The 24,849-nt window shown below is 33.3% G+C and overlaps 1 protein-coding gene across 2 annotated transcripts in view; it reads right to left on the bottom strand.

Annotated features, from left to right (window-relative positions):
* LOC118187713 (elongation factor-like GTPase 1) overlaps positions 1-24,849 on the bottom strand; it is a 352,553-nt gene that overhangs the window by 232,341 nt on the left and 95,363 nt on the right. For both annotated transcript variants that reach the window (XM_085810767.1, XM_085810768.1), the window contains exons 17-21: positions 24,100-24,241; positions 22,528-22,659; positions 15,283-15,430; positions 1,497-1,626; positions 348-1,170 (exon numbers count right to left, since the gene is read on the bottom strand). In XM_085810767.1, coding sequence (XP_085666893.1) covers positions 348-1,170; positions 1,497-1,626; positions 15,283-15,430; positions 22,528-22,659; positions 24,100-24,241 — 1,375 coding nt within the window. The remainder of the gene's footprint in view (positions 1-347; positions 1,171-1,496; positions 1,627-15,282; positions 15,431-22,527; positions 22,660-24,099; positions 24,242-24,849) is intronic.

Genomic DNA, 24,849 nt, shown 5'->3' with positions numbered 1-24,849 from the left:
TAAGATACCATAAAACTAGTGAAAAATTTTGTATGTAGATAGTTTTAAGGTCACTACTGTTCAATATTGCTTGCTAACCACTGACAGAATAAATCAGTTTACATTTTATTACACTTATGAGAAATCACCCTAAATTTACATGTTTAGAAACTCAAACTATACTTACTGAAAAATGCAAATCAATAATAAAATAGCTTAATATTTTTATTTATGCTGTAAAGCAGCATACTATTCTCACTATTTTTAGATGGCTATTAACTGGGGCTTACCTTCAGTAATTCATAAAAAAATTAATGCATTTCAATTTTTAAAATGATTAAAAATGAAATATTTACAAAAGAACTTACCTAATATCTCTGCCCTCACTTGTATATTACAACTATACATAGCAGCCATTAATCTTTGAGGCTGTGCTTGAAATGATTTTCTGCAAGCTTCTTTCACTGTTGACATTATTTGGCCTGTAAAGGGCCCAAATGGTGTGCTACTAGCACTACTAGGTCCACTTGAAGCAATACTAGCTGCATCTGCTGAGAAAGTCTGTAGCACAGGATGATCTAGTAATACAGAATTAGAAAAGTCTTGTTTATCTGCAGCAACAGATTCAGTTTCTTCACAAGTATTTGAAGATACTTCTTTCTCAAAAGTCCAGTCTTCAACTATAAAACAAACACCCATCATAGGTTCATCACATAAAGGACCACAGAGAGAGGCAAGCTGAAAACCACTGATAAAAGAACTATCATAATTAAAATGCGGAGATTCAGGAATGAAATCTGGATCTTTCACTGTCCATATTGAAGGTCTACTGTAGCTAGGTATTTGATTAAGTAATATGTTAGGTCCACATCTACGGGGACCAAATGACCATATCTTATCAACAGCATTTCTCCATTCATTTCCAGATTTTACAAAAAGATCATTTAATTTAGCTTTAAATTCTGCTATAACTTTAAGTGTTTCAGAACTTAGACATGTATCATTATTGTCACTATGTAAAGAAGAGTATGACTGATCAATAACTTTCAACAGATCTGCATTCTTTTCTAAAAATTGTGTTATTTCTGAAGGGAGAGGTTTTGCATGCATGTGAATGCAAGATATTTTATTCGGAGTTTTTAGTTTGATGTACCCATCATTTTCGAGATCCTTTTCAATGTTTTCCTCTGCCTGTAAAGATGTATAATTCTAGATTAAAAATATATTAAAATAAAACAAATAAGCTAATTTTGTAAAAACCCTTTTCTTAAAAAAATAAATAAATACATAAAAAAATTAATTAAGAAAAAAGAAAGGAATGAAAATTTAAAAAAAAAAAAAAAGCATTACTCATTCTGGGCAAAAAGCGCAATTATGCAACTTCATTTATTGTCAAGATTTCTGTTAACTAAATTTGTTTAAATGAACAGTAACATTAAATGGCATCTTCAACATACCTATAAAATAATCTAATGCAAATAATAAACAGATAAATAATAAAAATGTTTAAGTCCTACTTTGGGTACTTTTTTCTGTTGAGATTTTACATCAATAGCTTCATTTACCATATCGAGCTTCGGCGGAGGAATAACTGTTTCACGAAATGGAACAATTGGTGCTGAAACATTTACCTCTATCTTTGCAAATCTATGCAAGAAATAATTTAAACTTTAATATACTTTTTTAAGCAACTCATATGTAGTATAAATTAAAATTAATGAACAAAAAGAGTACTTTTTAAGTACAGAAATAAGAGACACATACATTAACACATTAATGCATTCGACAAAAAAATTAAATATACACAAATCCGTGACAAAAGTCATGGGATACCTCCTAATATTTTGTCGGTCCTCCTTTTGCCCGGCGAAGTGCAGCAACTCGACGTGGCATGGACTCAACAAGTCGTTGGAAGTCCCCTGCAGGAATATTGAGCCATGCTGCCTCTATAGACGTCCATAATTGTGAAAGTGTTGACGGTGCAGGGTTTTGGGCATGAATTGACCTCTCGATGATGTCCCATAAATGTTCAATGGGATTCATGTTGTGCGATCTATGTGGCCAGATCATTCACTGGAATTGTCCAGAATGGTCTTCTAACCAATCGCGAACAGTTGTGGCCCGGTGACATGGCGCATTGTCATCCATAAAAATCCCATCGTTGTTTGAGTACATGAAGTCCACGAATGGCTGTAAGTGAACTCCAAGTAGCTGAAGTTATCCATTTCCAGTCAATGATCGGTTCAGTTGCACCAGAGGACCGAGTCCATGCCATGTAAAAACAGCCCAGACCATTATGGAACCACCAACAGCTTGAACAGTGCCTTGTTGACAACTTGGGTCCATGGCTTCGTGGGGTCTGCGCCACACTCGAACCTTACCATCAGCTCTTACCAGTTGAAATCGTGACTCATCTGACCAAGTCACGGTTTTCCATTCGTTTAGGGACCAACCGATATGCTCACGAGCCCATGAGAGTCGCTGCAGGCAATGTCGTGCTGTCAGTAAAGGCACCCGAGTTGGTCTTCTGCTGGCATAGCCCAAGGAAGATAAATTTCGCCGCACTGTCCTATCGGACACGTCCCTCGTACGTCCCACATTGATTTCTGCGGTTATTTGACGCAGTGTTGCTTGTCTGTGAACACTGACAACTCTACGCAGACGTCGCTGGTCTCGGTCGTTAAGTGCAAGTAGTCGGCCACTACGCTGTCCATGGTGGGATGTTATGCCTGAAATTAGATACTCTCGGCACACTCTTGACACTGTGGATCTCGGAATGTTGAATTCCCTAACGATATCCGAAATGGAATGACCCATGTGTCTAGCTCCAACTACCATTCCGCGTTCAAAGTCTGTTAATTCTCGTCTTGCGGCCATAATCAAGTCAAAGCCTCTTCACATGAAATAACTTGAACACAAATGAAAGCCCTGCCAAAGCACTTCGCATTTATACATTTTCTATGCGATACTACTGCCATCTGTATATTTGCATATTGCTATCCCATGACTTTTGTCACTTCAGTGTAATACAAAGTCCGAGATCCGGACTCGTCGGGACTTCTGCAATTCAGGATTTGGGATCTTTCCAGATATTAGATCATCAGTTTAAATCTAGCGAGATGGCATGCAGAAATTATAAAATTAAAAATATGAAATTGTGATTTATGAAATAATGAAGCATCTATGATCATCAAATTCAAAATATCAAAATTTAGAAAAAATATTTTATCAAAATTTGCAAAAAAAAAAAAAGGCTTAATATTTATTTATTTACTTTATTAAACATTTCTTTGCATGCAATTTGTTTAAGCTGCTTCATTTTTTCTGCTAATACTTTCTCTTCAAATTCTGTAGACAGACTTAATTTCTTGTTCAGTTACAAGGTTCCCACTGTTCTACTCCTGTAGTTGCTGCGTCGAGAATTCTCACTAACTTGTCAATCGAAATTTTTTCGTTTTCAATAACCTCTCATCACTTTCTTCACTTTTGATAACGGTATCTTTTGGATATATAACCATACTACAGATTCAACCGTCCATTAATTGATTGATAATTTGAACATTGCTAATACTATGAAAAACTTCTATTATACTATCTTCACTTATTACCACTTCTCTACATTTCTTTACAAAATCCATTAATTGGAATAGCAGATACAAAGCTACAGAGCCAAATTATTGATCACACAAATTTATGCTAAAATAATCATTTCTTTTAAAAAAGGTATTTTATTTAGTACCAAAGTGAAATTAAGAATTCACATTCTCCACATGCTTTCTTACAGGGGAAAAAAATCAAATGCACATGCGTAAAGCATTAAAACAAATTCCTAAAAAAAATTTTGTTGGTAAATTTAAGGTCCGGATTTTAGATCATTTCGGATATTAGACATCCGGACCTCAGACTTTGTACTGTATAATTTGTACTATATAAAAAACTTTTTTTTTAAACATACAGTACAAAGTCCGTAATCCGAACTCATCGGGACTTCGGCAATTCCGGATTATAGATCATCAATTTAAATCTGGTAAGATGGCATGCAGAAATTATACAATTAAAAATATGAAACCATAATTTATGAAATAAAGAGCAGTTATGATCCAAATTTTACAAAAAAAAAAAGCTTAATATTTATTTGTTTACTTTATTAAACATTTCTTTCAATGTAAGTTGTTTAAGTTGCTTTGTTTTTTGTGCTAATACTTTCTCCTTAATTCTATAAATAGACACAATTTCTTGTTCAGTTACAAAGTTCCACTGTTTAAGTCCTGTTATTGCTGTGTTGAGAATACCGACTAACAACGACAACGGAGAAAATCATTACTCCTTTAAATGCTCGAGGTCATGCATGTTTTCCGATTACGAAAAGTTTGCACTTGTGCATTCCTGCAGCATGTGTGTACGTTAAAATTGTTAGTCTTGCTTTGGAATCTTTGACACCAGTTAGAGCCTTTTCTGTAGAACCAGATGATTAATGAACTGTGCAATCTGCAACATTAACTGAAATGCCTTAATCAGTAAAGATAATTTTAGTCTAGCTTATACCGTCCGTTATATATTAAATGCACATGCATAAAGCATACAAAAAAAAGTTCATGGCTTTGAGGTCTGGTTTATAGATCATTTCGGATAATGGATGTTCGAGTTACGGACTTTGTACTGTATAAACAAATGTAGATGGTAGACATCAATTTGTCAAACTGATGTCTACCATCTACATTATGAAATCATACAATTCTTCTTATATTATGCAGTAAAAATAACTAATTAAAAAAGCTTTCAAGGTATTTAAATTATTACTTTTTAATACATAAAAAATGACATACTAAAAAAACTCATAATATTCTTAAGGTTATTATTATATGTTTTTTAATGGCAGCACAGCTTTATTTCTAAAATACTTTAAAAGAAAAGTTAGTACTTATATATTATTCCATCGATTATGAAAGCCGGCAGAAATTCTGCCAAATATGTGAAACTCGTTCTTATGGAATTTTGAAGGAACTATCTCCTTTTTATTAAATAAACAACCAGTAAATGGTTCGAACTGCTCAGTTTTTGTGCTTCATTAAAAAAAAAAAAAAAAAAAAAGCTTTTTTCGATTTTTAATATTTTGTTAAATCTTCTGATTTTATCAAAGTACAGGTAATTGTTCCAATCTGTCAATATTTTGTCAGACATTCAGCTGACAATATTGTGTCCATTAATACACACTTTTTTTTATGGTAGGATACCATAACTTTTGAAAATAATCTACTGCTTGTTGTTTTGTTAAAAGCATGTCCCAAATTTTAAATCTTCTTTTTCTCTAAACTCAAGAGAAAAAAAAAAAAAAAAAAAAATACAGCTATAACAGTTAATTTAAATCTTTGTTCACAAAAACAAAAATGTGGTACATAATTGTTGCAATATCTTACTGTTTTGACGCCCATATTCAGTTGACCATAACATGTCCATTAATCTTTTTTTTTTTTTTTTTTTTTTTTTTTTAAAGGTAAGATCACATAACTTCGAAAATAATCCACTCATTGCTGTTCTGTAGAATGCAGGTTCGAAATTTTACTATATATATATTTTTTCAAAATGCAAGGAAAAAATAGAGCAGTAACAGTCGATTAATATCCTTGTTCATAAAAAGCAAAAGGTGGCTTTCTGAAAATTAATCAGATTAAATCATACAAAACCACATATACTATGAATGTGCTGTTAAGTCATGCTTATCCATGATTGGTGCTAAATTATGCTGTTTTATGGCATTTTTACAATTGATGGGATAATACATAAGTATAAAAAAAATCTTGATATTTTGCATAATTATAGAAAAGGCATGTAAAATACAATTCAGTACTGCCAAATGTGCTATGCATACAAATCAAATATCACAACTGAAATGTTGTTACAGGTGAAGCATCATGCAAGTTTACGTTCAGATAGCCATTGCACGGATAAATTCAAAGTATTATGAATGCAGAGGACAGCTTACAGATTCTCCAGCAATACTGTGAAAATACTCTATTGCAGTACTTCTTTTATATTTAGCAGATAAAATGCAAGCAAACACTTGATAGAACATTATAATGACATCTCTTAAAGACAATCTCATGCAAATATTACTTTGTTCTAACAATTTAATATATCAAAGTTAACTGAACACAAAAAGTATTCTTGCCAATACCATTTTTGATTTAAATTAGTAACCACTCATAATCAACAATGTGTCAGAAGCTATTAACCCCCTGAGTGGCATGATTTCTTTTACCCAGTCATGAGATTTTTCATCACTTGGTATATATTAACTTCTAACTTAAAATATTTTTCTTACTCACTTCACTAAATATCATCTTAATGAATGAAAGTTCATGAAAACTTAGACTGAAATTATTAATTATATAAATTTAGCTCTCTCTTTTAATTAATAAATGCTGATTAAACACAGGCCTTCATCGGGAGATTCAAAAAGTTGTACGCCTCAGAGAATTAAGTAGAAAGTCTATGTTAGTAAGTATTACGCAGCAGAAAGAACTCCTAATTTGAGAGAGGCAGGAAGATATACTGGTTAGAAGAGCATTGCCAAACAGTGCCATTTCAGATAATTCTGTCCAGAGATTACAGTCAATGTAAAGTAAAAAAAAAAAAAAAATTAAGGTTCACTGAGTTGCAAATATCCAACTCAATAAATTTAAAGCAACTATCAATCAAGGTAAAATAAATTTAAAATGCTATTAAGTATCAATCAGAAAATATCTCGATGCAGAAAGGTATATTAGGTGTTAAGAATTTAGCCATTTTCACAAGAAATGTGTAAAATAATTTATATGCATCAGATGCTCACAAAAAGGACATAACAATTAAGATTCCAGAAATAATCTTGAATGTATAAATTGCACAAATGCGAATAGCAAACATAAATTAGAACTGGATATTACAATTCTAGTTTAGACAAAAATGGCATATGTCTAAAAAAGTAATTTGATCTACTAATCAGGAGTGATTATGGTAGATAGCTGTTTTACAGAAAATGTTTCAATTGTGAACTTATTTTTCTGGTAGTGTAAAAGGAAAAATATTGCTTGATTTATTGTCCTAGCAAGTGTTCTCAAGTTAAAGAAGTGACTTTATATGTGATAGAAATAAATGCTTAAGTTATTTTGATTTTCTGAGAGCAAGAGGTATTAATTAAAAAAATTAATTATGTAATAAATCAGATTTGATGAGGACATTTAAATAATATAAAATGAAAGTATTATTAAAGTTGCAATTAAGTTGCTCTGTTATACTTAAAATAAAGTTTTTATTATTAAAAGTTTTCAAGGAATTTATTAATCAAATGTCATGTTTATATAATAATTAGATCTTAATTTGAATGATATGTTTTAATGATTGATACATCCTGTAATACAAGTTTTAGTATTGTATTATGTAAGATGTAATAATTATAAGAAATGTATGTTATTTTGTTGGAATAATATGTTTTGATCAATGCTAAGTTGTATTATATTGTATAATTTTATACTTATTTTGATTTGCTCGTTGTACAATTCGTAATAAGAATATCTGTTGGTTGTCATAATCAGGGTCTTCCAGTCTTTAAGGGGAGTTTAGTATGGTGGTTAAAGATTAAAAAAAAAAAAAAAAAAAAAAAATTGGTAGTTGGTTTCAATAATCTCAGCATATATTAATCCAGCAGAATTGTTTTTGAAGTTACTGAAGGAATCAATCTCACTCTCAAAAAAGATTTGAAAAAATCACTTTTACATTATTGCCTGCCTCAAGATAATTGAGAAGGCAAGGGAGAGTCATCAAGAGAACAATTATTTCTGCAAGGAAGAATCTTTAATGTGGCCGAGGGGCTTGAGCGAGCAACTGCCTGTGGAGACTGTAATCGAAGCGTTGCATCTCTGAGCAAGATTATGGTGCTAGAGGTGAATAGCAACAACACTGATGAGCTAGTAGAAGAGCACAGTCAGGAGCTGACCACTGAAGAGCTTATGAAGCTCAGTGAAATAAGGATGATACTCAAAGCACGAGCAACTGCTGCATCATACATTGAGAAGTATCACATTAATAAGGCAACAGCTAAAGGTGCTACAAAGTTATTTGACGATAATGCTATAGCCTAGAAAAAAACAAATGTATTTAGACAACTTTTTAAAAAGAGGTATATTATAAATAATAAATTACTCTATCAGAAATTTATTTGAATGGAATGCATTATCCTATTTTACACTAATTCCTATGATATGTTATGATTCCTATGATATGGAAAAATTTATTTCGTTTAATGAGTGTTTCACATTAGAACTAAGATTAGAGAACAAATTATGCTCCTTAACTGAGGTGCCACTGGATTTACATATTTGCTTCAATTAAGATCACTCCTTATAAGCAGTAAAATAATTAGAAAAAAAATGTGATTTGATTTTGAAAATTGCAGAATTTTCCAAATGATTCAGTATAAAGTAAAATGCTGATAAAGATATAAAAAATAAAATTGTTATTTTATAAGAAATTTTTTAAATAAATGTGAATTCTTTTATTTATAAGAGCAATCAAACAATCATTAAGATTAAAAATATTATTAAGAACACTATGAAGAACGATTTACATAGTTAGCTATATAAAAGCTGCTAATAAAATTTTTGAATGATTGAATGCAATAGTTTAACTCCTTTAATTATATTTTAAATAAATATATTTTCATTCATCTTGGGGTATGGGTTAGCAGTTTCATAGCAGCGGTATCCTAGGCTGCAGCCTATTTAACCTAAAAGGTGGGCTTGTTCAGATCGTTTTCTGGATCAAAATCTGTGCATTCAATTACCTGAAATATCAGCTAAAAAATCTAAATTACATGAGTTTTATTCTTATCATGATCTGCATCTAAACAACAAATACTTCTTCACAAAATTTAAAAAAGGATAGAGAAAATTTATAATGCATAAAATGAGGTGACCCTGGCTGAATGAGCTTATGAGAACTGTTAAGAAAAATTAATAAAAACTATATTAAAAAAATTACCATCTACAAACTTAAAAAAAAAAAAAAAAAAAAAAAAAAAAAAGAAGATACATAAAGTAAGCTAATTAAACATGGATGATGCATATTCAGATTTTAAGCTTCAAAACTTTCTCCTTTTAAAGCTACAACATCAGTGGATAAAAGAAAATGCAGCACTCAAATTCAGCTTGAGTACAGAATAGTTGGATTAAACTTATTAGGTTTATGACTGATTAATATTACTTTTATTCAATATTTCAGGAATGGTATCTCTGTGCTAGATCAGTCACAGTATATTTCATCCTTGGCAAGAAACAAATGTTTACAGATACACACAAGCTATTTATTCAATACCTATGGTTACCGATGTGCAGACATGCACAGTTTGCATTTTTTCAGCTAGTGAAAATTCTCAGTTTTTCATTGCTAAATATTTTTTTATGCTCAGTATTCCCAATCTTCTATCTTATAGGGATCAGAGAAACAGAAATGCATTGGAGTACTATTTGCCAAATGCTGGGAATCTTACTTACTAGCACAGGGGTTCTCAGCCGGAGGATAATTGCCTCCCAGGAGGATATTTCATAGTATCAAGGAGGAATACGATCAGACATTTATTTATTTGTAAAGAATTTAAGTTTGGTTTATGAACATAAAAAATAATTTTTATTCAAGATTTAGTGCTTATCAACTTTTTCTCTACTATTTCTTATCTAATTTAATTAAACACATTAAAAAATGTAAATTTAACAAACGCATGTGAAATTTTTCAAATTTTGAAAATGAGCCAAGGAATGATTATCTAGCGATGATAAAACAGGTGCATGGGGCAAAAAGCTTCAGAATTACTGTGCTTGATGGACTGTTCTAGCTTCAAGTCAGCCATAAAAATGCGTCCGAGTCATTATCAGCAGAACTGCAGCAACCAAAAAGCACCTGTTTAAATCCAGTTTGGGGTATGTTTCTATGAGTAGTTTGTTTAAATAAATTGTTTGCAAAACTGTACTAAATAAAACAATATATACAAATTTATACTAAACAGTTGCTGCATGCATATTAAAAATTTTTTTATTGTGGACATTGAAGGAGTAGCCTGTGCTTTTCAGAAATGGCCTGTTTCTTGGTTAATGAATCAATTTCTATTTTTTCCAAGGCTGCTTTAATACAAAAGTATCACAGAAACTTTATGATTTCAAATGTAAGTAAACTGAGCTAGAACTAGCATTTTCAACCTTGAGTTGTTGAGTTCTTTAAATACTGGGAAAATAAATCACCAAAAGCATTAAAAAATTATGTGGACTTTTGAAAACACTGCACAAGAAAAATAAAATATTAAATTAACAATTTTTGGGAATATATTTAAAGTAGCTATTACAACTTAAATTACTACATAATAAATATACCTCGCTGTTTGTGATCCGATAGTCAAAAGGCATCAAAGATGGATGAGAAGTTTCATTTTGAAATAATTTTAATAAATTTAACTACTCTCTGTTTAGATAAATTCAAATTGTGAACACATAATAATTAAATAGCTATATATAAACATCTAATAAAAACTGGATAACATAATTAAGTAAAAAATAAGTATTAAATCAGTTATAGGTCAGCCACATTGTAGCGACCGAATTCTATCAATGGCAATTCCAAAGTGTGTTGCCAATGCAGGGCAACGAAGAGATGTAAATTAATTACAGCAGGCATGTGTGGAAATTATTTTGATTAATTGATAGATGGCACTAGCGTCACGTATTAAACGTTATGTGCCTTCTGAATTTCCATAGACTTTCCACCGGCAGCTCGATAGATGGATGTTTAGATTCTTCTCACACTTTAGGAACACTTCGGTACCTATTTAACAGATTTTGATTTTCGAAGCATATAGATTTGTTAGATAACTGAACCACCATGTTTTGATAAATGATCTGTAAATATTGTACACATTAAAAGTGATTGATGTCAATTTATAGCAATCTTAGAATATTTTGAAACAGCTGGTGCATAAGGCTGCAAAAATTGGATTTAGCACATTGCAAGTGTGCGAAGACAGCAAAAGGAAAGACTAAATTTTCTATTTTGTAAAGCAACAATGGCAGAAGAGTCTGTTGTTAAATTAAAATCAAAAAGGAAAGTTATCAGGACTACCGTGTCCAAGATTATAAAAAAAATCGAATCGGAGTTGAATAAAGAAGAAATTGATAAAAGTACATTAGAAGAAAGTTTAGGCCAATTAATCACGAAATCGAAAGCTCCAAATGAGTTAGATGCTCAAATAGAGCATGACTTGAAATCAGAGGTGGAAGAGTTTGAAACAGAAATTCTATCTTGTATCGAATATGAAGAGAAAATTCAGTTATGGCAATTCAGAGCATATAAAAAATTGAAAGAATTAAATAAAGTAACAAATTCAGATAATGGAAACTCTCTTAACGAAACTAATTCTAAAATCGAAAGCAATAAATATATGCGTCTCCCAAAATTAACCATCGCTAAATTCTATGGAGATTATACCCAGTGGACAAATTTTTGGAACTCTTTCAAAGTAGCAATTCATGATAATTAATCTTTAACAAAAATTGAAAAATTTAATTATTTTAAATCGTACTTATGCAGCAACACTGCAAACTCGATAGAAGGTTTCTGCATTTCAGAACCAAATTATGATGAAGTTATCGAAATAATGTTGATTCCAGCCATAATGAAAACTCTGCCATCTGATAGAATTCAATCGTAAAACAGATTCATCATCTTTTTTTGATGTGGATAAGTTATTGCAGTTTGTTTGCTCAGAACTGGAAAGTTGCGAGAGAAGTCATCTTTTGCTCTCCACTCATAAATCAAAAAGCCCTTCCTGCATTTATAAAGAGAAGACTGGGAAGGGGAGTATCACCCATTCCACTCAGCAGCTGTTGGCACCGGTTAAGGAAAACGAAACTACTAAACTACTAAAAAACCTATTCGATGATCCACAAAATTTTATAACTTATTGGTTCACTCATGTGTTATTTGGATCCCATTTGTGTAGATGACATCATTGGAGGACAAAAAAATGTTGAACTTGCTTTCAATACCAGTTTAAAATGCATCAGCGTTTTTAGAGATGCTAGTATGATTCTACATAAATGGCACACCAATTCTCAAGAACTGCATGAATTATGGATTAAAGAAGGTTTTAAATAAAAGGAATCTCCTCAAGTTTTGGAAGCTAGAAATCCTCCATTGAATGTGTTACGAGTCGCCTGGGACAACAAAAATGACTCAATTTACTTTGATGTAAAAAATTTGATAACATTTCTACCAAAACAAGTTAATACTAAATGTTTTGTCTTACAAACAATAGGACAAATTTTTGATCCTGTAGGTCTATTATCACCATTTGTACTTAGAGTCAAAATCATATTGCAACAAATTTGGACACTTGCTTTAGATTGGGATGATGAACAACTAGAAAATTTATGTTCTGTATGGAAAAAATAGCGCAAAGAAGTTTCCAATTTAGATGAAATCGGTATTCCACGATATTATTTTTCTGCAATCGGTAATAGTGATGTGGAAAAGGCACTGTTTTTCTGACACTAACAAAAAGGCGTATGGTACAGTAGCATTCATTGCTAGAAATTATCTGCATATAATTTCTAGCAATGAACAAATATTAAAGACTAGGGTAGCGCCTTTAAAAACGTTCATCTTACCTAGGCTGGAACTAATGGGAGTTCTTTTGACAGCCAAATTAGGCACTAGCATCACTAAAGTTTTGAAGCTGCAACTTATTTATTTATTTATTTTTTGGACTGATTTGAAAATTGCACTTTTCTGGATAAAAGACTGTGCAAAGAAATTTAAACTTTTCATTAAAAATTGTATTCAGGAAATACAAAATTTAACATCCTCAGAAAATTGGCATTATTGCCCCGATAAATGTAATCCCGCTGATTTGGCTTTGAGAGGAGCTAAACTTCAGTACCAGAATGGCTTAGAATGTTGTCTGAGTTGTGGCCTCAACAGAATGAAGAGAAACCTATCATTGAAGAAGAATTAGAATACCACAAGAACATTAATGATATTTATGAATTTGTGTGCATTGCAGTTGAAGAAAGGGTAATAGACATCTCAAAATACAGTAAATTAAGAAAATTGTTGAGAATAACTGGTTGGATAAAGTGATTCATCCGTAAAATTAGGAAAACAAACCATGTGACAGGTCCGTTAACGAGTGAAGAAATAGTAGATGCCGAAAATTGTTGGATTCGATCTGAACAAGAGCGTTTTTATCCCAAAGAAATCGAGTCTCTAAAGAAAGTGAATAAAGTCGAAAAGAAATCATCTTTATATCTTTTTAACCCATTTTTAGACCAGAATGGGATACTGACAGCAGGTGGAAACTTAGAACATTCTAGTTTGTCACATGATGAAAAACATCCTTTCAAACAATTCTTTCAAGAGACTCCTGGCTAATGAACTTGATAGTAGAAAGTGCACTTGTTAAAATGATGCATGGAGGAGTAGCAACGACCTTAGCTGAAATTTGAAGTCACTTTTGGATCCCAAAAGGACGTCAGTTTGTCAAGAAAATAATAAACAAGTGTCTTATTTGTAATAGATATTTATTGAAGTCTGCTGACCAAACCACTTCTCAACTTCCAGAAGATAGAATCAATGAGGCACCACCATTGTATGTGTCTGTCATCGATTTCGCTGGGCCAACTTATGTAAAAAACATCGAAGGAAGTCAAAAAGCCTATGTAACATTATTTACTTGCATTAAATTTGCACCTCACTAGAGTCATACATCTGGAACTTGTACCAAATCTCTCTACAGATTCTTTCTTGATGGCATTCAAAAGATTCACATCTAGGAGAGGCAATTATCAAGTAATTTATTTGGACAATGCAAAAACTTTTTAAGAGGGAAAAAAGGAACTCGAAAATTTCTCTGAACTATTGACAAATGAGAAGTTCCAAGATTTTCTGTCGAATGAAAGAATCAGTTGGAAGTTTATAATAAAACGAGGGGTTTGGTGGGGAGGCTTCTAAAAGAGATTAGTAAAATCAGTGAAAGAGTGCTTAAGAACAATTCTTGGTAAAGCTTTACTAACATTTGAAGAATGGTCAACGGTTTTAGCACAAGTGGAAGCTGTTTTGAATTCTCGTATAATAAAACGAGGGGTTTGGTGGGGAGGCTTCTAAAAGAGATTAGTAAAATCAAGAAATTGACTGATTTCAGTGTTTGATAAAATTTGTTAGATAACTGAAAATGTACAAAGACCACAAGGAACCATTACCACTGAAATCAGTCAATTTCTTGATTTTTGGAAAAAAAAAAGATTCTACATTACCTATCAACTTTAACTCCATTGTTAAAGATGGCTCTACCAAGTCCTCTCTGACCAAAAGAAAGATTTACCAATATTTATTGGTTAGACAATTCTGGACTAAATGGAAAAAACAATATTTAATGAATCTTCGGATAGCTCATCAGTTAAAAAATCCTAACATTTATGATGATCTAAAAGTTGATGATCTTGTCTTAATCAAAGGCAACAACAAGTGTAAACTTTTGTGAAACTGTGGTAGAGTGATAAACGTTTTTCATGGTCCTGACAACACATTTTTGTGAACTAAAAACTGCTGATGGAACAATAATAAAATGATCAGTTCAATCATTATATCCTTTAGAACTTTAAATTTTTTTATTGTTTAATAATATGAATAAGATTGAATATTTTTTATGAAATTGTTTATTTTGCTAATTTAGTGTCAGATTAAGAATAGTTTAGATTTACTGAAGTAGTGTCAAATTGTATTTGATGATTAACATACATTTTTTAGAATTTAGTATAATGATTATAGTTTCAATATATTTTCTATTCATTTAATATACTTATTAATTGTTTTATAATTATATGTTAAAATACTTATTGATATAAATTTGATTGTTGTTAAACTTATGTGAACTCTTAACTCTTGACAGAGTTCAATTGGGGAGTGTGTGGAAATTATTTTGATTAATTGATAGATGACGCTAGCATCACGTGTGAAATGCGATGTGCCTTCTGAATTTCCATAGACTTTCCACTGGCAGCTCGATAGATGGATGTTTAGATGCTTCACACACTTTAGGAACACTTCGGTTCCTATTTAAACGATTTCGATTTTCGAAGCATATAGATTTGTTAGATAACTGAACATGTTTTGATTAATGACCTGTAAATATTGTAGATATTAAAAGTTACATTTTAAAAGTGATTGATGTTGATTTATAGCAAACTTAGAATATTTTGAAACAGCATGAAAGTAGACACTCACCTTTCTTTCAAATCATCTATACAGCGCTGCAAATGTACTTCTCCTGAAGAGACAAGAACATGCTCTCCTGTTTCTTGAACAAATACCTGAACACAAGGATCAGCTTGATTCAACAATCTCATACCTCTAACAAGAGCAGGCATTTCTCCTAAAAATAAGCATAACATTAAACATAAATGAAGACAGATATTTATGTTCCTATCTGATAAAAAGAATAAATTTAAAAAAAAAAAAAATTCTTCCAAATTATTTAATTAGGTCATTTGAAGATTTTTCATTGAATTTCCATATTCTGTTAATAATTGATTTATTTATATAAATTGAAGTTACGCATGAATGATGCATGCCAGTGAAAATAAAAATTAAAAAAAAAATTAGCTGCCTTACCAAGATAACAGATGCTACTTTCAATAGGTGAAAATAAAAATTTAAAAAATGTTATAGCTGAAGTGAAAATTTGAGCAGGGTTGCTTTTTGAAATCTGACTATGTCATAATACAAGTTGTTAAGAGAACCATCATGTGATTCATAAAAAGATAGCTATTCCAAATTTACTGACAAAGAACTACATGTAACCCTAACCATGCAATGAATAGGGTAAAAAACAGAATATATAAATCTCTCACAGTTTACCCCAGGTCAACAAATTGCAATACCTAGTGACTGCTTCGCTGCTGCAATGATAAGAATGATTACTGATTTAATACCTGGCTGTAATTAAAAAAAAAAAAAAAAAATGAGCTTAACTTTTAACAGTGCTTATCACAAGCACAGATTACCTGAAAAACTGCATTCCTAAAACAGATTTTTCACTATGAATTGTAAGAATATGGTTATATCTCTGCATCAATAACAAAAAAAGCCAGTCGGCTTGAAAGGCTTTACTTTAATTGCTTATATACACACACACATATATATTGTAGCGAAAATTGCTCTTTTTGACCAAGCTCCTCATAGCTTAGCGGAGAATATTCAGGACTCACAACCTGAAGGTCCCGGGTTCGAAACCCATCAACGGCAAGATGCCTGATATTTGGTTTTTATGTAAATTTCCTTCTTGTTAATGTTATCTTATTTATAATATTCATTATCATAGTATTAATAATGAATATTATAAATAAGATATTTATAATATTCATTATTAATACATTCTTATCTTATTTATTTATGTAAATTTCCTTCTTATTCCTCCAGAACATCCTGAGTCTGGCATGTTCACCAGCTGTATATAAGTAGCTCTTCATTCAGTTCGAGTTAATAAAAAGTCTTGAGTTTAGACTTGTGTACTTGCCTGTTCATTTGCAGGATCCCCTCATCTGCGCGACAGTTTGTTGGAGGCGCCGGGTATTTCTCAGTTACTATGGCAGAGCTACTTCGAAGCCTGCGGATTCGAGGACTTTCTCCTGAGTTTGGACTCTTACAGGATTCGCGCAAAAGATCGAGAAAGATGATTGATGAGAAGCAAACCGAGCAGAATCCTCCAACAGCTAGTTCCGCTTCGAGGTAATATCGCACCAATACTGATCCTGACAAACCAACTACCCAGAAGCCTGTGTATATTCACTGGGAACAGCCAAGATACTAATAGATGGCTCAAGGGCTTTGATTGAATCGCCAACTATAACCACTGGGATAATCAAATGTGTCTGGTGAACGTCAGTTTTTACCTTGGCAGAACCGCTCGACAGTGGTTCGATAATAATGAAGACACATTCAGTTGGACTGTTTTCAGGACTGCCCTTAAGAACACCTTTTCCCGAGCAGTTGATGTGCCAAGCTGAATGAGTACTACTCACACGTGCCCAGCAAATCGATGAGACATCTCAAGCTTATATTCAAGATGTTCTCGCTCTCTGCCAAAAAGCAAACCCATCCATGTCTGAAGACGAGAAAGTGGCCCATCTCATGAAAGGATATTGCTGAAGACTTGTACCAGGTCCTGTCGTTTAAGGACTATGACTGCGTCAATGCCTTCGTGAAATGCTGCCATCACATAGAAAGCCCTCGACGAAGACATATTGCCTGATCATGATTCCAGAGGCTGCCTAATGTCTCCGTGGTGTAGGTGAACTAAGGTCTATATTGCGCACCATCGTCAGGGAAGAGCTTCAGAAGGTCCTGCCATAAGTTCAGAGCTACACAGAAATAGAAACCATAGCACCGAATGACATAGCATCTGTGGTCCGGGAAGAGTTATAGAGGCGCTGGTACCACTCACAGGAGCAGGGAGAAGCAAAAACACTACCCAACGTTCACTTCCAGTTAGGTTGCAGCCAAGACATGAAGCCAGCTAGAGAACTGCTCCACAATGTAGGACAGATATGTGAAGGACTGACGATAATGTGCCTCTCTGTTTTCATTGCGGGTGCCCAGGACATTTTCTGAGGTACTGTAGGGAAAGACGCCAGATATTTGAAAATGCAAGAGCCACAAACACTTCCAACCCTCGACAGGACAAGGATACTGAATCTACATACAGCTTCGACAATGAATATGCACAAACTAGTTCTTCCCGAATAAGGAGCAGTTCACCTTATCCGTGACGCTCTCTCAACCGCCGACAATCGCAGTCACCAGTATGCCATTCCCCATGCCGAACCAATGAGCAAAACTAGCTTAAGCGACCTGTACAGAAGGTGAGACCACAGTTGAAGAAACTCCTCTGACGTACACCACAGCTAAGTTAAAAAAGAATAACACTTTTATCACCGTGAACGGACAGTGTGTGAAGGCGCTTGTTGATTTGGGTGCCGATTATTCGGTCATATCCGAACAGTTACGTCGGCAGCTAAATGCTCCTATGTTTACTGAGCATGGACCTGTATTGAAAACTGCCTGTGGAAAAATTGTAGCTGCCTCGGGACGCTGTGTATTAAAAGTTGATTTGAATGGGACTAAGAAGCCGTTTAAATTAATTGAGTTTCCTGAACGTAGTCATAAAATGATACTTGGATGGAACTTTTTCCATTCCACCGATGCCATTATTGTTTGTGGAAATCAAGAACTTATGCTTCCAGAAATCCTTCCAGACAATGAATATTTAAATAAGTCAGAGCCCTCCTTGTTTGCCACAACAGATTATGTGATTAAAGCAAACACAGCAAGGCGAATATGTGCCCTGAATTCAGAACTACGGGAAGCAGATGGAGCTATGATTGTTGGAAAGAGATTTCTGATGTGTGAAAAAGAACTATCGATACCAGCTTCAATTATCACTATAGAGGATGGTTATGGTAAATTATGGGCAACTAACTGCTCTCGACAAACCCAACTGATACCTAAAGGGAAGAATGTAGGCTGTTTAACGACCATAAAAAACGATGCTATTTGCTCCTTAAGTGGTCAGGCTCCAGAAGGTTCCAAGGGACATAGGTCCAGTAAAATGTTATCTCAAGAAAACTTAAAAGAAATTTTCGATACTGATTTGACCAATGCTGAGAAAGACGAGCTATTGAGTCTACTAGATAAATTTAGTGACAATTTTGTCTTAAGAACAGTATTGGGAAAAAATCCCGATGCAATGCGATGAAGCACAAGATTGATACAGGTGACAGTGCACCAATCAAACAAAGGCCATACCATGTTTCAGCCACTGAGAGAAGTGTGATTGCAGACGAAGTGCAAGAAATGCTAAAAGAAGATGTGACACAACCATCAGACAGTCTCCAGTCATGCTTGTGAAGAAGAAAAACAGTGAATGGCGTTTTTGTGTCGATTACAGAAAATTGAACAAGGTAACTAAAAAAGACGTCTATCCATTACCTCGCATCGATTATGCTTTGGACTGCCTGCCTGGTGCAAAAATTTTCTCTATGATGGATCTGAAGTCAGGCTACTGGCAAATAGAGGTTGATGATAAAGACAGCTTTTATGACTCCAGATGGTGTATATGAATTTAAAGTCATGCCGTTTGGATTATGCAATGCTCCAGCCACATTTGAACGGATGATGGACATGGTACTAAGAGATCTCAAATGGAATATTTGCCTTTGCTACCTCGACAACATAATCGTGTACGCACCTAATTTCGAAGAACATGAAAAGCATTTGAGGGAAATACTGAAATGTATCCAAAGAGCAGAACTGAAGTTAAATTCCAAGAAACGTTCATTCAGCAAAAAGAAGCTGACTATACTGGGACACTTAGTGGGTCAACATGGCACATATCTCGATCCAGAAAAGGAAGAGGCTGTACCAAAGTTCCCTGTTCCGAAAAATATTGCCGAAGTCCGAAGTTTTCTGGGCTTGTGCTCCTACTACCGCCGATTTATCAAAAATTTCACAGATACCGCAAAGCCCCTGCATGACTTGTTGAAGAAAGATGCAAAATTTTCTTGGAACACATTAAAGATTGAATCTTTCGCAAGGCTCAAAAGGCTGCTGACCAATGGCACTGTTTTGGGACATTTTATTCCAGATGCAGAAACCAGGATACATTCTGACGCTAGCAGCTATGACATTGGTGCAGTACTGCTTCAGATCCAGGATGGCAAAGAAAGTCCAATAGCCTATGCATCCAGGGCCCTTACTGCAGCTGAAAGGAACTATTCCACCACCGAAAAAGAATGCCTTGCCGACATCTGGGCAATTAGAAAATTCAGGCCATACCTCTACGGAAAACCCTTCATGGTTGTAACAGATTACCACTCTTTATATTGGCTGGCCAATGTTAACGATCTACCTGGAAGACTTGCACGATGTGCTCTCACGTTGCAGGAATATGACATAAATATCATCTACAAGAGCGGTCACAAACACTCCGATGAAGATTCGCTATCAAGGAAGCCTCTTATAGAACCAATAATTGAGAACAATGAAGACATCCATTTCTTTGCAGCAATCGTAGATTACAGAAAAGAACAGCAGAAGGAAACGATTAAAATCCATCATTACAACCCTCAAGAGAAGTGACACATATCAAAATTATCAAATAAGAAATGGTATACTGTACAAAAGGCAATACCGATAGCTGAGGGCACCGAAATTGCCAAGCTTATAGTTGATAATTGTACTGAAGCATGGTGCTCTCAAAGAAATGATAATAGATCGAGGACGCAACTTCTTATCCAACATTGTTAAAGAAGTAATTCACCTATGCAAGATGTCTCATCTTCTGACCACTGCTTACCACCCTCAGACCAATGGCTTAACTGAGTGATTCAGTAAGAGTTTATGATGACAGACATGTTGTCCATGTACATAGACGTTGAACAGAAAAATTGGGATACTATTCTACCATTTGTAACCTAAGCCTATTAAAGCATGAACCACAGACAAGCGCTGATACGACGAGAGACATCAACCTGTCAGCTACAACAACAGAGACTTTGTCTGGGTCTTCACTTCAGTATGAAAGGTTGGGTTATCCGAAAAGCTCCTAAGACGTTACTTTGGACCGTATCGAATAACACGACAGCTCTCTGATGTGACGTACAAAATAGAAAGTATGGAACAACATAAGAAACGACAGAATTAAAAAGACATCGTTCACGTATTGAGATTAAAGCTCTATCTTGATCCAAAAGTACAACTAGACAATGAAAGAAAGCCCAATATTTCCAGGAGACCTGTTAGAAGCCAGACCAGATCGCAGCGGGACACTGCTTCTTCCTAAGAAGGGGGAAATGTAGCAAAAATTGCTCTTTTCGACCGAGCTACTCATAGGCGAGCGGAGAAGACGCAGGACTCAAAACCCGAAGGTCCCGGGTTCAAAACCCATCAACTGCAAGATGCCTGATATTTGGTTTTTAGGTAAATTTCCTTCTTGTTAATGTTATCTTATTTAAATTTCCTTCTTATTCTTCCAGAACATTCCAAGTCTGGCATATTCACCAGCTGTATATAAGTAGCTCTTCATTCAGTTCGAGTTAACAAAGTCTTGAGTACTTGCCTGTTCATTTGTAGGATCCCCTCATCTACATGACAATATATATATATATATATATTTTCAATTCATTCATTATGCAGTCACATGTAGAACAGATAGTCTAGCTACTCACAAGGCTTCTGAAGCAGACTCACAGGATTTTTTAAAATGACTGAAAATACAAAATTCTACCATCATGGTATTTTTATCTCTGAAAATGTTGTCAAGATGATGTATGTCATGATAAAAGACAATTTAATTAATAGATTTTTTTTCTTTCATAAAGTATTTGCATTGCAATCTACTCTAAAAACATAACAGAGCTCCTTAAATTACCTAATATATAGGCAATATATTTTAATGAAAATAAATTAACCCTTTGCGGTCGAATTAAATTTGGAGATGGGTATTGTACTGGTCGGAATTAATTTCCGTCAATACAGCAGGGATACATAGCATGCAAGTTTACGATGGATAAACAAGATTTAGCAATTCTTTTGTGAACTTCAGATATATCTTTATTCAATACACTAATCTAGTGATGTTTTTGTATAAAAATTATGTTTTATAATTCTCCTTCATGTGATATTTTTCAAAACACTCTCCAACATTCAGGCCAGGTTTTCGAGTGCTTGTATCGCAAAAATAATTGGTTTGGTGCCTTCCACCCTTAATCTTTCTGTTTGAATATACACTACAATCTTTACTTTTTAAATTTTCACAATGCCACAATATACATGCAGTTTTCCAATATGTCTTTCTTCCTTATCGGAGGTCGATAGTCTTCCTGGTTTTGAATCTGCTCCGTCACGAAAATCACCTACCAGTTGTGCCACCAATTTTCGAATGAACATAAAATGTGGCATAGGTATCCTGTTCTCTCTTCTAGCTGAATTTTGGGGAATTATTTTGGAATATTTTAAGAAGAGAAAATGTCTAATTACTGTTAAATACAATTTATAAAATATTCTTTGGAATTCTACAAGGTATCATTGAACGTTGTCAATTTCATTACGTTCAAAAGAGGACTGACTCGCAACTGTGTCTTGCATGGCGAGCGCTGGGTCACAACTTTTGTTTAGATTAGATTATGTTATCTCCAATCGATGGAGCACTGTATTGGTTCGTGAATAAGTACTTTAGGCATTGAGGTTCATATAGGAAAAGTGTAAACTGATACATGAATGCATACAGTATGAGATTCATATAGTTCCTTGCTGTGGTGGCTGAGAGCAGACATATGACCGGAACGGTAAAAAGGCTTTGGTGGCTGAGAGTGGACATATGACCGCAAAGGGTTAAATGAAACAAGAAATGAATTAATTACAATTTCCTAAATCTCTTAGTATTAGTAGATATTTTCAAAAACTATATCATACTAGAATGAGCAGGTTCCAAGGCTACTCTCATAATTGGTACAGTAGATGAATGGAGATCAACAAAACCAGGACAAGCTACAGTACTGGCTAAAGTAGCTGATTTTAATACATGGTCTTCTAAACCACCAATACCTGCAAATGAAGTATAAAATAAAATAAATTTTTTTTATCCAGTTAAATGTTTATTTATGCAAGTACTACAAATTAAGCACATAAAAATTTTAAACACGACTAAACAAAAACTAATGGTATTTAATTAAGACACAATAACACGTCGAACAAATACTAATTCAGAAGTCAAACAACAAAAATCAGTGGTATATTTTCAAATCTGAATTTTTTAACATTCTGATTGATTTGTAATAACAAACAATACTTTGGCTAATAGTATAAATATGTTTCCTGTTGTAATTTAGAACAGCATAGATGACAACACTGAGTAACAAAAAGCATAATCTCAATCCTAACTGGACTACTTGCTTCATCTTATCATTACTGAAATACTGGCATTAGAGGAATTTTTTAAAGGTCAAACAAAGCAAAAATCACTTTCAGCAATGTCTCAACTGGAAGTAGGAGGTAGCAATAACTTTCAGTTGTGTAACATGTAAGTTGTACAATTGGCAACTTGTGGAAGTCTCCTGAAGAAATGGAATGCCATCAGTAGTCAAACAAGAATACTTTTTCTTGGAAGTGTTACGGATCTGTTTCTGGAAAGCTGAAACCATTAACTATTGTTTCAATCATATACACAATACAAAAAAATCCAGGTGAATAATACTATTTTATTCCCAAAATTGCAGAAAAGTGTAAATATTCATAAATGATCATGTTCATAGTTTGCAAAGAAGAACGCTTCTGTTTCACAAGCTGATGACATCACATTACTGTCGCCACTGTCATAACATCATTATTGAAAATGGGAACTCTTTTTCTTTTTCATCCCTTTCTCTTTTTTTTTTTTTTTGTTTTCCTATTTATTTCTTTACCTAACAATTTGATCCAGTTATGCCTTTAAATCTTACACTGATGAAACATATTTCAGACCATTATATTAAGAGTTAATTAGAACCATCGAAGTAAACTAAAATTCTGCAACTTGCTTTCCCTTCTTTATCTTAGACAGATATTAATCTATTTTTTTACTATTCCCATGTACAGTAGGAGACCCCCCCCCAAAGTGCCACAGCAGCTAAACAAATTTTTGAATAATTATCAAATTTATTAATGTCAGCAATGAGACAATCATAAAGAGTTATTTCTTACAACCCAATGTTCATTCGTTTGCACCAAGCTTTGCCACAGGTCCTAAAACAATTTGACTCATTAGAACGACAGTAGGATTCTTTATCCCAGTTCTTTTGTTTACCTATATTTTACTATTGGTTACAAAGCTATCCATTGCCACACCAAAATTACCTGCCTTTCCTCTCAAGAAATCAGAAACAAAACAATTAGGATTATTTAATGTCCCTTGAAATCAGACTGTCGTGTAACAATATCATGGTGCATAAATACATATTGCCTTAATATATGAGCAGTTCATTTCAGTAATTTTTCTTTTAATATTACCAATCACATTTCCAGCAGAAGCATCCTCTAATTCAATAAGTTCTTGGCCCATAAGTAGATATAGATTTTTGATTGTAGCTAATGTAATGTGTTGATCTGGTCGAAGGTCATGAACTGTAATTTTATCACTCACTTGAAGATCCTGCATATAAAATACAAATTTTAGGAGAGTTACAAGATACAAGGAAGTATCCAAGTAAAATTTCCAAATTAACTTTAATGAGAGCCTATGTACAGAAAACAAATTTTTACATAGTAAGATAAGCAAATATTTTCACTGATATATTTACAACATAAAATTGATGCATCACAATTATATTAAAATTCAATAATTAGAACATACAGCAATTTATTATCTTGGACAAAACTATAATATAAACAAGAGTAATAAAAAAGAGAGTATATCATAATAATAAGAGTAAATCTAAAAATCTTACATAATACAAAATTGTTTCATAAGAATAAATAGTAAAGTTAAATTAAACTTAAATAATTCTCTTGCGCCATTGCTGCAAGGAATTTCATAATTTAAATTTAATTTTTAATTATCTTTAAATTTGCTTTTTAGAAATAAAGAACGTTTGTTTAATTACATAATACAAATATATACAAATTTCTATCAAGATTCACATAAAAAATATGGTACCTTTTATGTTAATATAAGCAAAGATAAAAGCTTGCAGAAGAAAGCTGATGCTATGGAAGTAAAAATTAGGAATAAATAAAATAAGTTCGGGTGATTTTATTTCT

This window comes from Stegodyphus dumicola, chromosome 2 (genome assembly GCF_044657685.1).
Source record: "Stegodyphus dumicola isolate Sdum_Otavi_A_Nest chromosome 2, ASM4465768v1".
NCBI lineage: Eukaryota > Metazoa > Arthropoda > Arachnida > Araneae > Eresidae > Stegodyphus > Stegodyphus dumicola.
The sequence above is the reverse complement of the archived record's forward strand: the minus strand, read 5'-3'. Positions and strand labels throughout refer to the sequence as shown.